General features: G+C 39.5%; 1 protein-coding gene across 12 annotated transcripts in view; it reads left to right on the plus strand.

The window, feature by feature from the left end:
* TNS3 (tensin 3) overlaps positions 1-14,498 on the plus strand; it is a 232,520-nt gene that overhangs the window by 104,289 nt on the left and 113,733 nt on the right. For 11 of the 12 annotated variants that reach the window (XM_051612873.1, XM_051612875.1, XM_051612872.1 and 8 more), the window contains one exon: positions 6,577-6,618. In XM_051612873.1, coding sequence (XP_051468833.1) covers positions 6,577-6,618 — 42 coding nt within the window. Of the gene's footprint in view, positions 1-2,764; positions 2,844-6,576; positions 6,619-14,498 lie in introns of those variants that run through there. The other variant, XM_051612883.1, reaches the window with a different exon arrangement.

A 14,498-nucleotide genomic window follows, 5' to 3' on the forward strand; every position in this document is an offset into this window, starting at 1 on the left:
ATACTATCCCACTCCCCCTTCAAATCTAATTTGAAGCTCTGTCTGTGAACCCCACAAGCACCTGAGCAAAGACCCTCTTTCCCCTTTGAGAAAAGTGAATCCCATCTGATGCTAGCAAGCCTGGTGACGTGTAGGCTGTCCCATTGTCAGACACCCTAAAATTGTGGCTGTGACACCAGCCACAGAGCCATGTTTTAACTGTGTCCATCTGTTTTTTCTAATGTTGCTGCCTGCAACTAGGAGAGAGGAAGAAAACAACCTGTGTCCCAGCTTCCCTCACTAATTGTCCTGAGGCTCAGAAGTCTATTTTGATTTCTTTTGGACTGCACATTGTGGCTGCATCTGTACCCACATGGCAGATCAGTAATGGGTAATAGTCTGAGGGCCACATCAAGTACGAAGTTTCCTAGTGGTGTCCTTGACCTGGGCCTCAAGGGGATAGCAAACTTCCGTAAGTGGAGGGTCTGTCCAGCGTTTTGGACCCTCTGTTCCTCTTACAGGGGAGTAGCCTACAACGATAACACATCTGGTAGAGGTGGTCATGACATGAGGAGTAGGCCTTTTGGACCTCGGCTACACCTATGGTATAGATGAATCAGTCTCTGAATAAAACATTTACTACTTCTAGGCAGAAGATATGGTGGGGTTCTGTAAAAATTTATTGCCGGTAAAGGTGCAGGTGAAATGTTTTCGCTCTATAATGTGCAATATGTTCTTATTACTGAGAATGAGACTGAGCAATGTGTTTTGCTTTTGCTGTGAAATGTGGTGATGTTTATAGAAAAGGGGTCTGCCTCATGCACAAATAAATTTTATCTATTTCTTGAAGAGTTCTGTTGTTCTGAAGGAGGATAATCTGTGGCCATGCTAGCTGTAAGCAATTTTACAGCTATATTTTACAGTCTAAAATATCAAAAAGTTTAAGAATAAGCAGTTGACATCTTTAGATAATAGAAAGGGCAGTTCTCTATTCAAATTAATCGAAGTCTAGTTGCATTGAGATTTACTGCTGAACCATGGATTTATCCCCATTCATTCTAGCCAAGGAATTCCAACCTTTTAGTTCTCACATAATTAAATGAAACATATGCTTGCTGTAAATTAGTGCTGCATATATTTAACCAAGCTAATGGTTCCCTGTGTTGCTCTCCTTAATGTGGCTTATAGCAAGAACTGTCGTTAAACTCTCAGTGGCATATTTGCTGGAAGACTGAAGGCTGATGAAACTCTTTTTCTTTAGAATGTGGGTTTTATTGATGGTTATCAGCTTGGATGTCTGTTTCCAAAGAGGCCCTTTCTTCCCATTTCTCATGAGTCATGGATCTTGAACTTTGTGGTAACATCAAGTCCCTTTGTATATTAAACCAATGCAGCTGTTAGGAGTTTCAGGTGCTAAAATATAAACCAGCTGTTGTTAAGGGTTCTAATACTACTTTTATGTTCTTGTGCACGTTCCTCTGACTGAAAAAAGGAGGAGGATGTTAGTCCAGCTCTTTTAATTCAAGTAAAATATTTAGCAAAGATTACCTTTTCTAGTGCACTTCATTTTATTTCAGGAAGAGGCAACGGGTTATTTGTGGCAATATACTTTCATAGTAGAGATGTGTAGCATGATCCAAAGATTTTAAAAAAGGGGAAGAAAAAGGGTGAAAAAAGTGCCATCCATGGTTACTGTGTTTCTTTATGCAAAAGCTGACTCTAGGTTATATAACACTTCTTCTAAAATTTGATAAAAATCCAAGATGGGAAGTCTGTTTAAAGAGCCTTTTCTGGAATTGTTTGATCTTTGAAAGATTGACAATCACTCAGTTAATCTTATTTTTTAAAAATCAACATTTTTCATTTTAAAAAAAATTTGCTGACAAGTACATTTTTCTTAATCAGGTCTTACTCTCTAGTGCTGCAAAAAGAAGAGAGGAGTTAGGCCCTGAACTTAAAACTTGAATTACTTCTCAGTGCATATATTATATTTAAAAGAGAAAAAGAAGAGGAAAGCCAATAGGATATTATGTGTGAGGTAATTTCTAGATTCTAGGAAGTATTTTAAGACAGTTTAAGATGCATGAAGAGGGTGGTAAGTTTGTCTCCACAGAAAGTTTTTTTCCATTTTTAATGTTACCCTATATTTGAAAAGAATAAAGGAAATGAAATCTTAATTCCTCAGAGGCCCCTCACATACCACATCAAATGCCTTGCAGTAGTGAAATGTGGTGTGAAGTCCTGAACCTCTTAGCATACATGGATTCTTAGAACAAAATCACACTGTTGATTGAATGGACCTTATCGCTGCATGACTTGTCAGTTTTAAGGCATAGTTAAGTAGTGATCTTCACCAGAGAGATTTCTGATTTGACCTTTATAACCTTTCCTCTTTTTTTCCTGCTTTTTTACCTCTTTTCTGCGCCCCCCCCACCCCCCCCAACTGATTGCCAGAGAACTGTTTACCTATAGTGCTGCCATACATATATCACATTTCATAAACGCTTGTTGTAATGCAGAAAGATTAAGCGAGCACTTACCCAGCTACTTAAGTTTATTGTAACATCACCTCAAACTGAACTTTTTTTAGCTATTTTACTAAGTCTTGAGTGGAATTGTAATAATGTTAAAAGAAGCTTGGGAGAGGGGTTGCAGTGGTTCTGGTTTTTTTCATTTTGCTTAACTCCATTTTCCTTAAGTATGTAAGCCTCTTTTCTGCTTGTGAAGAGAAAAATCAAAGACTTTCACAATCAAGCTCCTCCTAACAAACAAGATACCTGATTTTGAACAGTGAGTCAGATTGTGCTCTGGCCTGTCTAAAAAGAGGAGGAGAACAGAATAAAACTAACTGTGGGAGGAAAAAGGTAGGATTTTTTTTTTGTGTGTGGGTCTGGTGTTTTTGTGTGGATTTTTTTTTTTTTAAAGGAGTGGGAGAATACCATGAAAAAAAATGCTGAAGAGGTGAATGGTGGAGTTACAAAAGTCTTATCCTAACTGCATGCCTCATTTTTACTTGAAATCCAAACTAACGCCAGCATTTTCTCAAAATAAACCCTGAGTACTTGTGAAAATATGATACAAAGAAAAACAAAAATGAAAAGCCAAGTATATATGGGGAAAGAGAGAGAAGGAGAACAGAAAACCTTAAGAAAAGTTCAGTACTCAACAGTGTTTGAAACAAAATTAGTCCTTTTTAGCAAAAGTCCCTCCTTTTCCTTTTTTCCGTTGTGCCTGGTGAATGCAGTCCTCCCCAGGTGCTTTGGCTGAGAAAGATCAGTAGATAGGACATAATACCTATTTTATCCTTACTGCATTTGTTTACTTTTTCAATGCATCTTCCCAGGGAAAGAAAAAAACAGTGAGGCTGTCCCCATGGAGCACAGTCCCTCTGTTTCTAATGTGAGCCTGCAAGAGATTTTTTATTTTTATTTTTTTTTGAGAAATCTGAGGCTGAATTACAGTTTGTGCTGTTGGGAAGGCCTGGGCATGCAGATGAAGGATTGCATTCTCCAATTTCGTTTTAAGTGGGGCCTCAGTACTAGAAGGCATATGATTGTTAAGATGGGTTAATCAGGTATGACCTCCAAATACCCTGGAGTGTCATGACGGTGACTAAGCTGAATTAGGAATGGACATATGCAATGATTCCGCTCTGCTAGCTATAATTTTGGTTTCTGGCTTAAATCAGTAAAAGCTTTGCTGGAAAATTACATGTAGTGGATTTGATTTGTAATAAATTTCCGTGATTTGTGGCTAATTTGTTTCTGGGTTTTCCTTTTTCTTTCTTCTTTCAAGCAATAGCATGGAAATATTATGAAAAAACTATGAAAATACCCAACTTTGTTATTTACAGGGTCTTGCTTTTTTTGCTACATCCAAAATTTAGCTCACCAGACCTGTGAGATGCATACATAGCAAGCATTATGCACACAGAGCAAGCATGATTTGGTGGAGGGAAAGGGCATAAAAAGTCTACCCAATCTCCTCATTGCTGTTGTCTTTCCTGCCTCCTTTCCTTAGTCTCACCAGAACAGCTCTGTAAGGGAGTGCTGCAGGATATAGGTTCCTTTCTGGAGAATGTGCCTGCACATAAATGGAAAGGGAAACAAAACAGGGCTGTGCCATTTAGTTTGTTTGGATGGGAATATCCGGTGTAGGTTTGTATTTACCTGTTTAGTTCCTGCTTTGTCACCATCCAGAGCCATGGTACCCATGTCTGCATGTGAAGAGATCTGTGGGCTTTGGAGAAACCTTTATGTTTCTCCACTTTTGGTTCATACAGCTTTCCTGAACTGATGTGGAATCAAAGGTGCTTTGAAATTTTCTGCTATAGATAGCAGAAACACAGACTGTAAGATAACTTCTTAATAAAACCCATGAGCTGCTGCCTGAATTGAAACACTTGTAAACTTTTTAAACTTCTTGGATTTCTGGATCCCCAGAAGGGGGTTGATGTGAGCCTTTATTTCAGTGGGGTTTATTTTCTGGTTTTGTGTTCCAAGGGCTTACCAGAGTAGTGCCACGAACCCAACATTATTGTTATAATGCATTGTGTTCAGTCCCTAGTGTTCATCCATAATAAAATGAAAATCAGGCTTTCTTTGAACAAAAGCAATCTACAGAAATAGGGCATCAACAAGAGGGAAAGGTTTGCCTGCTTGTTTATTTTCTTTAGATTGCCTCCTAACCTTTCCACTGAACGCTGTTCTGTTGTGGGGCAGAAGCGTCTGCTTTTCCAAAATGTGACACTATTTACTATAGGAGCAGTGTGATGTTCTTGCAAGGTATAGTGTATTTCTTTCTGCCTTCCCAGCTTTCTTTTAGCCACAGGGGAATTATAAGTTTTTCTGATTACTCAGTATCATTAGTTCACATGTGTATTTGACTTTACTAAACAGCAAATGGACTTGCATAGATTCTGCTTGACAGCTCACACCGGAAGGGGGAAGTGCAGTCTCTAGGACAGGTTTTTTCTGCTTTTCTGCATAATTTGCTATTCTTTCATAGCTTATCCTGAAAGTGACAGATCTTACGTCCTTTGTGAACATACTTTTAGTCTCTGAAAATACTTTCTTGATAGTGGAATGTGTAAATCCCATCTCTACAGTGTCTGTCAGCAGAACATAAAAAAACTCAAAACAACCCAACAAATTACTGAAGCACTAAGTATTACAGTGGTGTGGAGGACTGCCGCCTGTCTTTCAAAAGGAGCAGACAAATCCTTCAGTGTTAATTTAAAAACCAGCTTTTCTTATATTCATTGTAGTAAGCACAGGTGGACCCCTCTCTTCAAACAGAACTGTGTAGCAAATATGATTCCTTAAATTAAATTCTGATGTTTTATGTCACTGTTAATGGTGGATCATGCTTGCTTATTGCTTAGCTAATCTTCCATCCTTAGCATCCCATTAAATTTTAGTTCACTGTCATGTCAGAAATCATGCTGGCTTAATGTGTTTTTCACATTGGCTCAAAAATTTAGTACTTGCATATAAGTAACAAAGGGTGTGTGGCAGAAGTGTTATGTATGAACTTTTGACTCTTCTCACTTAGTACCATTAAATGCTGAGAGAGGTTGAAGCTCAAGTCTGTTCTGGTAGATTTGGGGGAGGAAGGGAGGAAAGCTGGAATTCATTTGCTTTTGGGTGTCTTTAAAGTGGAATCCAAATGAGAAGCTTTCAGGGCAAGATAGCCCAACTGATTAGCTAAATATTGACAAAAGTGAAGAGATTGTTTCTCTTCAATGAATGAAGAGGTAGAGCATCTGTACAAGCAGACTTGTGGAGCAAGGAACATTGAAGTTTGGTGCAGTCTTACCTAACCTACAGCACTGATTTTGTTACAGTGTTACTTAGTTTTCTCATTTTGAATCTTTATCAAGGTGAAATACTTCTGCTATCCTTCCCTTTTCATTCCAAATGGTAAAATCTTTATTCTAGGATATCTTCTCTTGTGAAATGCCAAATCTTGATTGTTGAAGTCTTAAGCAAACAATTTGAGAGCTTTATTTACCCCCTTTTATTTAATGTATTTCACCCATTACATTACCTTGATTTCATGCTGATTGTAGTAATCAATAAAAAGCATGTACTGCTGGAAGATTGTGCTTCTGGTGATACATATTAGATTTTCATAGTAACGAATTGGTTAATTTATTTCAAAAGGTTTATTTTAAACATCCACAGACAAAACTTAGCATATTTTAAAGCTTTGAACACAGATTTTACACAGTTTAAAGAAAATCCTCAACAGTTCACTTTATAAGTACCCATGCAAGTGTCTCTTTTCATGAAAAAGCAAAAAATGAGAGATTAGGAAAAAATGCAGAAATGAATGCATGGTTAACAGTGTATATCTACATGTATGTTGTAACTTGGAGCACCCTCAGTAGCTGAGCACTGGATTACAAAATGGTAATATAAAATCTTATTGGTTTCCCATATTAATTTAAAAGATAGTTTGGTTGTTAATACTATAGAACATGTACTTCAAAATTATTTATTTGTTTTGTGTATATGTTAGGAAGGGATATCTTAGAATATAGTTAATCTATCTGAAAAACTAAAGTCAGTTTTGTTAACTTTTTTCATTTTGCAGGCTAACAAATCTGAGGCTGTTAAAAATCATGTAACCAGAACCGTAAGTAATTCCATTTTATTTATTTCTTTTTCCTTTACTTGGCTTGATGTATTTTCCTGTTTGTGGCTGCTTATTTTTATTACATCTAGTCATATTCAATGCATGCACTTTGGTTTCTATACTGTGTGAAATTAGCCTTTGATTAGGATAATTAGTGGTTTTACCCTCCTGAATTTATCCAGGAACAATGAAATGAGCTCTGCTCCTTATTTGTAAGTCAAACAGCGGATAATAAAGAGAAATATTAGATTTTTCACAGGCTAATTGTAATCAAAGGGGTTCAGATATTAATGAGATACTTTTTTCTTCAGCTTGGAGGAGTATTTGTTGTTGTATTGTGGTCAGTATGCAGTGGATCTCTTAGCCTTATGTTGTGCAAGTTACTATGTCATGTTATTTAAAAAAAAAATAGTTAAATGCTATTCCTGCTGTAGTACTAAATACTTTTAATGAAGTGCAATAGAACCCAGTCTTCTATCTAATGTAGAAATTTCTGCAGATGAGAACTATCGTGTATTTTAGTGCTGATAACACAACAAAGAAGGAAAGACTTTTTGAAGTCCTTTGCAGTTGCCTTTTATCGGAGATGCCAGTTTCTTTGCTTTCTACATAAATTATGGGAGATGCCTATAGTTAACTGGCTGTTAGTAGGCAACTGAGGTGCAGCTATTGATTGTTATTAGCAGTATAGTCTGCTTACTTGGGGTGGCAATGTTTTTGTATGACTAAGGTCATCTCTGTGGTTGGATCTATGCTATTATCCATGCTGTTCCAGAAATACTACAATTCTTTCTAAGTTGCTAGAATATATTTGATATTGAAACCAGCTAAGATGTCTAGTGACAAGATTGTTTCACTCTTCACTTTTCTCTTAACTAGACAAATTAACATAAATTTTAAAATCAGAATAGAGCAAACTTCTTAGTTATTTACATGTTGAATAATTGGTTTTGACAGCTGCTTCCAGTGTAACAAAGGTGAAGCAAAATAATGAGATACATAGTGAGGAAAATAATTGCAGATAATTTTCTGTTGGAACTTTTTCTTTTCCTATATGTGAATGCTTCAGAGGGTTTTCTGTTTGTGCTAGTTGTTTATTACACAAGCCAAGGTCATATGTACAGAAAAATCCCCAGAACATGTAATAACTCATGCACAGCCATTTTGAAGGCAGCCTTAATGGCAAGCAATGCTTTTTCAGCTGCCTTTTGTCCTGTTATATTTTGCACTGGTTATTATTTGACCATGAACAAGTTTCCTGAAATTTTTGGTAGTTACTTTCCATGGACTGGTATACCCCTAGAGCAAAAGGTGATGGAGGGTTAAGGGGTCATTGAGAAATGGAAGAAAGTGCCCTACTGAAACGTGGTGGTAGGAACACCTGTTCCTGTTCGGAAAAGAGTGGAGGTGTAAAGCTGCAGGGCTAGGGCATTCATAAGGAAGCACTGTCTCCAGACAGTGTGGCTAGATCCAGCCATTGTCTGGATGAGGTTTTTGCAGCTCTGGTTCTGTGACCCATTACTACAGCAAACATCCTGTCTGTGTAGTACTCATGGGAGGTGTGTTCCCTGTTTTCTGCCTTTTCTTATAAATTTGTGCTAGGCTTGTTCTCCTTTTGCTCTGTTCACTAAATTGGAGGAGACTGCTTTAGCCTGCCTGACCCTTTTTTCTTCTCCCTTTCTCTCTCTCCTTTGCATCTTGTTCCATGGCATCTGATCCAGGAAAGAAAAGCTTTCTTGCCTTTTCCTAGCAGTGTGATGGCTAATGGAATATTTCTAGCATCTGCCCTTACTGCTTTATAGGAAAGCTCTGTAAACATGAATAAATATAATTTGATTTGAATTCTAGGTAAGGTCAGAACCAAAATTTTGTTTGCTTAATTATAGTGTTAGGGATAGCTATGAGGCATGGATAACATTTTTCTTACTCAGGGAGTCAAAAGTGCATTTTGTTACATTTGGAGGTCTTCCTCATGCTCCTGTGGATAGGATTTTTATTTTATTCTTAATGTTAAAATTATTAAAAACAAATAATGGAGGTTTCTCATTTCAGCTGAAGGCTGACAGAAGTGATTCCATCCCTTTTGCTCCGGGAATTGTGTGCACATAATTTTCAGTTAGTAGGGTGCCAAATTTATGATGAAAGTTTTCTGCAGTTTTGATCTCTTGCACCTTACCTAGGTCAGAGAGAAGCTCAGGAGATTTAATTCTGAAGTCTTTCCCTCTGCCACTGCATTTTTTTCTTTCTACTGTGGACATTGTTGTATTTTTTTATAGAGTTGGGAAGTAGAACCCATATGCATAGGGACTATGCATTAGGTGCTAGTGAGTCATGCTCTACAGGACTTCTACAGAGCCTCAAAATTTGGTAGGTGTGAATGCAGAAACCTTTACACTCTGCTGTGTCTCTTGTACTTAATTACACTACCTGTGGGTAGTAATAATTCATGGAGCTGTTTCAAGGCTCTAGAGTAATTATGAAAATATGCTAAGATTGCTGCTGAAGCACATGTATTATTTTATACTTTATGTGCATTCAGTATTCTCTCCTAAAGAGGCCTTAGTAGCAAAAATTTGCTATGTACCCTCTCTCTGTTATGATTTTCAGTTTTTTAAAAGAAGAGAAAAGGATGGCTGGAAGACCCAGCTGCACTAGGAAATTTGGGCTGTGGGCAGTGCTGCTTTTGTGAATCTAAATGGATTGGAAGATAATCTTCCTGCCCTGGTTAGTTCCTTGTTGCCCTGGCGGATGGAACTTGATATCCAAGGGCCCCACAAACTTAATGAAATTGAGCTGGTTCACAAAGTCCTACATTTAACTTGGTTAGAGGAGCCTGGCCTTTCGTGGTTGAAGTATTCTGAGAAAAAATCGTGGGAGCTGCTTTGCCAACAGCTAACACTCAGGGTAGTTTTTGGCAGGGAGACAGTAAATTGGGATTTACAACTTCTGCACACACTGCTACTTGGAAGGTGCGCTTCTGGCTCAACTCTGGCTGTTATATTACACAGGGGAACAGATCAGTATTTTTACTGAAGACAGTATACAGAACAAAAATAAAATGTACAGCCAAACAAATAGCTGTTTGCAGCAGGAAGAATAATTAAATGGTTTGGTTTGGAAGGGATCTTAAGGATCATTGAGTTCCAGCTCCTCTGCATGGGCAGGGGCACCTCCCACTAGACCAGGCTGCTCAAAGCCCCATCTAACCTGGCCTTGAATACTTCCAGGAAGGGGGCATCCACAAGCTCCCTGGCCAACCTGTTCCAGTGTCTCACTTCGCTCACACTAAAGAATTTCTTCCTAATGTCTAACCTAATTTTACCCTCTTCCAGTCTGAAACCGTCCCTCTCCAGCTTTCCCATAGGTCCCCTTCAGGTACTAGAAGGTCTCCCCAGAGTCTTCTCTTCTCCAGGCTGAACAACCCCCAGTCTCTCAGCCTGTCTTTACAGGAGAGGTGCTCCAGCCCTCTGATTATGTTAATGGCTTTTCTCTGGACTCACATGAAGAGCTCCATGTCCTTCTTATGTTGGGGCCTCCAGACCTGAACACAATACTCAAGGTGGGGTGTAATGAGAGCAGAGTAGAAGGAAGAATCACCTCCCTTGACCTCTCAGTGGTGCTTCTTTTGATGCAGCCCAGGACACAGTTGGCTTGCTGGGCTGCAAACACACGTTGCTGGCTCGTTTTGAGCTTCTTGTCTACCATCACCCCCAGGTCCTTTTTCTCGGGGCCGTTTTCAATCCATTCTCCACCCAGCTTGTGCTTGTGCTTGGGATTGCTGTGACTTATGCTGGACCTTGCACTTCGCCTTGTTGAACTTGATGCAGTTTGCATGGGCTCACCTCTCAAGCCTGTCTGGGTCCCTCTGGATGGCCTCCCTTCCCTCCAGTATGTTGACCTCACCACACAGCTTGGTGTCATCACCAACTTTACTGAGGGTGCACTCAGTTGCACTGTCCATGTTGGCAACAAGGATGTTAAACAGCACTGGGCCCGGTACTGACCTCTGAGGAATACCACTCATCACTGGTCTCCGTTTGGACATTGAGCCATTTAATTGTGTGCAGCTGTTCAGTCAATTCCTTATTCACTGAGTGGTCCATCCGTAGAATCCATATCTTTCCAGTTTAGAGAATAGGATGTCATGTGGGACAGTGTTGAATGCTTTGCACAAGTCCAGGTAGATGCCATCAGTTGCTCTTCCGTTGTCCACTGATGCTGTGACCGAATCATAAAAGGTCACAAAATTTGTCAGGCATGATTTGCCATGGGTGAAGCCATGTTGGTTGCCACCAACCACCTCCATATTTCCCTTGTGCCTTAGCAGAGCCTTCAGGAGGATCTGCTCCATGATCTTGCTGGGCACAAAGGTGAGACTGACTGGCCTCTAGTGCCCTGGGTCTTCCTTTTTCTCCCTTTTTGAAAATGGGGACTGTTTTCCCTTTTCCAGTCAGTTGCAACTTCACTAGACTGCCGCGACTTCTCAAATATGATGGCAAGTGGCTACACTTTGAGATATATAATGATAATGATAAATCTCTTCTGCAGAGAGTTTTCCTGGTTTGAACCAGGACAGAACCAATTGTCTTTTCTAGTAATTTTATTTTTCAGTTAAGTATTTTCTAAGTGACTGCACTTTCTTAATTAACAGCATGCTTTTCATTCAGTATCTGCTCCTAAGACTGACAGTGTTCCATGTTAATTACAAGTAACATCTATGTTACTACAAGTGACTACAAGTTACTGCTGGATAATGGTGTGCAGAACAGCTGTTTCTTATACCTATTTCCGTAGAAATCATGGTCACTGCTTGGTTCTGCTAAACTTTTAAAGTGCTGGGAACCAAATGGAGGAAAGGGGTCATGCCAGAGACTCTCCTGCAGGGAGGAGCAGACCAAACAGGTGACCAGAATTGACCAAAGACAGTATTCCATCCCATATACGTCATACTCAGTATAAAGCTGAGGGATCACAAAGGTCAAGCTTTCTTTGTCTGTGCCTGGAGTTCTGAGAGTACTCTGTTCTTTCTTTTGCCTTTTATCCCTATCTTTGTGTTCCTGAGCCTGTGCATTCTGAATCTGATTCCTGTCTGCTGCTGAGCCCTGGAGTCCAGTCCAGGATTTTTCCAGGGCCTGGCCTGCAGAATAGGTTGTGATGTGAGTGTTGATGAGGGAGAGCATGATATTTGTTTTGTATATATTTTTGTATATTCCGTATTTTTCTTTTTCATCTACTATTGTTATCATTAAAGCTGTGTAGTTTTGTTCCCAACCCAAAAGTCTCTTTTCCTGCTGTCTTTCCTTTCTCTTCCTGGGAAGGGAAAGGGGTTAATAGAGAGTATCTGTCATTAATTTAGTTCCCTGCCCAGCATTAAGCCTTTGCAAGAGTCAATTCCAAAAAAGACTTCTTATTAATTTTTGAATATTTACTGCAGAAACAGATACACCATAACAGATATTTATATTCACAAGGCATGAATGTTTGTTTTCTGCATTAGGGATAATTGTAAAGCCAAAGGCCAAAAGCTTATGCAAATTTTGGTTCTCATCCAAGACATCCAAACATGTGTTTCACTGTAGCTTCTAAAAACAACTATTGTGTCAGTAGGAATTATCATGGTGGAGCAGGTCAGTGATCAGTGTAGTTCATTCTTGTGTACTGCAGTACCCTGGAGTACACAGAATTGTTATGCTATGTGTTGTGGTAGGTTGGGGGATGTCTTCTGATTCCTGTCCATGGCTTAGGGAATAAAAATAGCATAACAAATTTGGTTAAAATGCATTCAGTTCGCCTGCTGATCATTCTCTCCATTCATACTCTTATTTGTGGCTGTTTGAATGGCGAATGACTGGGTGGAAAAAAGTTTGGTTAGCTAATTAAATGCTGTGTAAAATACATGTAATTTTATGACAGATCAGCTAACCAAGTTTTCTGGTACTTATATCAACATGAAAATAGGTACAAATAAATTATTTGTATCCCAAACAGTTCTACGTCTTTCTTTCAAAATATGTCTTGATACCCTTAAATCACGGATTGCTCATTGATTTACACTTCAGATAGTTGTAGTTTCTACTCATTTGTTAATGCTCCCATTCAGGAAGGAGCTCAGGAATGAAACAGATGAGCTGTGTGAAAGCATGTCGTCCTGGAGCCAGAAGTTTTTAGTATTGCAGTTTCTCGGAGGTACATAGAGTTGATGTACAATGGTCTCAGCTGTTTAAAACAACCCAGTCCTTGAAACCAGTAGTTCTTATACTCTGCTGAGATTGCTGTTAAGCAGATACTGTATTAAAATACTGTAGTTCAATGCCAGGAAGAAGGCCTTGATAAAGGCTACTGAATGTTTTTTCATTTGGCTTCCTTAGAATCATAGAATCATTAAGGTTGGAAGGGACCTTCAAGATCATCAAGTTCCAACCCCCCTGCCATGAGCAGGGAGCCCTACCACTAGACCAGGTTGCACAAAACCTCGTCCTGGCCTTAAAAACCTCCAGGGATGGGGCATCAACAACCTCCCTGGGCAACCCGTTCCAGTTCCTCACCATCCTTAGAGTGAAGAATTTCTTCCTAATATCTAACCTGAATCTCCCCTCTCTCAGTTTAAAACCATTACCCCTTGTCCTGTCACTATCATCTCTGATGAAAAGCCCCTCCCCAGCTTTCCTGTAGGCCCTTTTCAAGTACTGGAAGGCTGCTCTAAGGTCTCCTTGGAGCCTTCTCTAGGCTGAACAGCCCCAACTCTCTCAGCCTGTCTTCATAGCACAGGTGCTCTAGGCCTTTGATCATCTTGGTGGCCCTTCTCTGGACCCTCTCCAACAGGTCTGTATCTTTCTTGTGCTGAGGGCACCAGAGCTGTACACAGTATTCCAGGTGCGGTCTTAGCCTTTCTTTGATTCTAGTCTCAAAAGGGGTAAGTTATCCCACCTGGTATTTCTAAGCCCGTGTGTGGCCTGCATGTCTAGTTCTACTTTGATATTGGAAACTAGCAGTTTATGTACTAGGTTTATGATTTTTTTTTTCCAGAATACTGTCATATAAAAGATAGTACAACAGTGTACTGACAAGATGCAAATGAAGCAAAAAAAAAATGTTAGGCAAAACTGATCTTCACTTTGCCCCTTTGGTGATCTTTCTGGTCTCTGAAGATCTACTACAGGTGACTTAAGCTTATGAAGTGTGTAAACCTTCTAGCTGTAACTCAAGGTCCTTTACTCAGTTCTTGGAAAGGTTCAAGATTTTAATATTGTGGAGATACGTGATTATTTTACATAAATGATTTTTTTTTAATTTTTTTTTGCTTGGTTGTCAAAATTTTTTTCCTTGAGTGGCAGACCTTTGTCACAGGCTTGGGAAGGCAGGCTTAGCAAGGTTATTTCTTATTCCTTCTGTTTGTGGACTAGTGCAGAAGATGTCTTAGTGCCACGTCAGTGCCGCAATGTGTGAGATGGCCTGTACTATATCTGTGTCGTATTTTTGTGCTGAAACTGTGGGGAGACTGGAAGAGAGGTTATGAAGGTATGAGATGCATCTTGATGCCTGGAACAGCACAAGTTTGCTATTTGAGGCAGACCAAGTAATTCTTAAGCAGATTGATCCTCTTTGGTGTCAGAGGAAGGTGAATAACTAGGCCTGATCTCAAAAGCCTGATTTGTCCAAGCTGGGCTTTAATTTCTATCTTCCCCACTTCCTGCGCTTCAACAGCAGGCTGTGCTGGAAAACTCATATTCTAGTGACTGTTGTGACCTGTTGAATATGACGTAGCAGTAAATATGAGGTTGTTTTTTAGGTTCTATATCACAACTAGGCTGTGCTGGACTCTGGGTTGATCTCATATGAGGACAATATTTTTGAGAAGATTGGGATAGTGGATAGCAAGC

Source organism: Apus apus, chromosome 2 (genome assembly GCF_020740795.1).
Source record: "Apus apus isolate bApuApu2 chromosome 2, bApuApu2.pri.cur, whole genome shotgun sequence".
NCBI lineage: Eukaryota > Metazoa > Chordata > Aves > Apodiformes > Apodidae > Apus > Apus apus.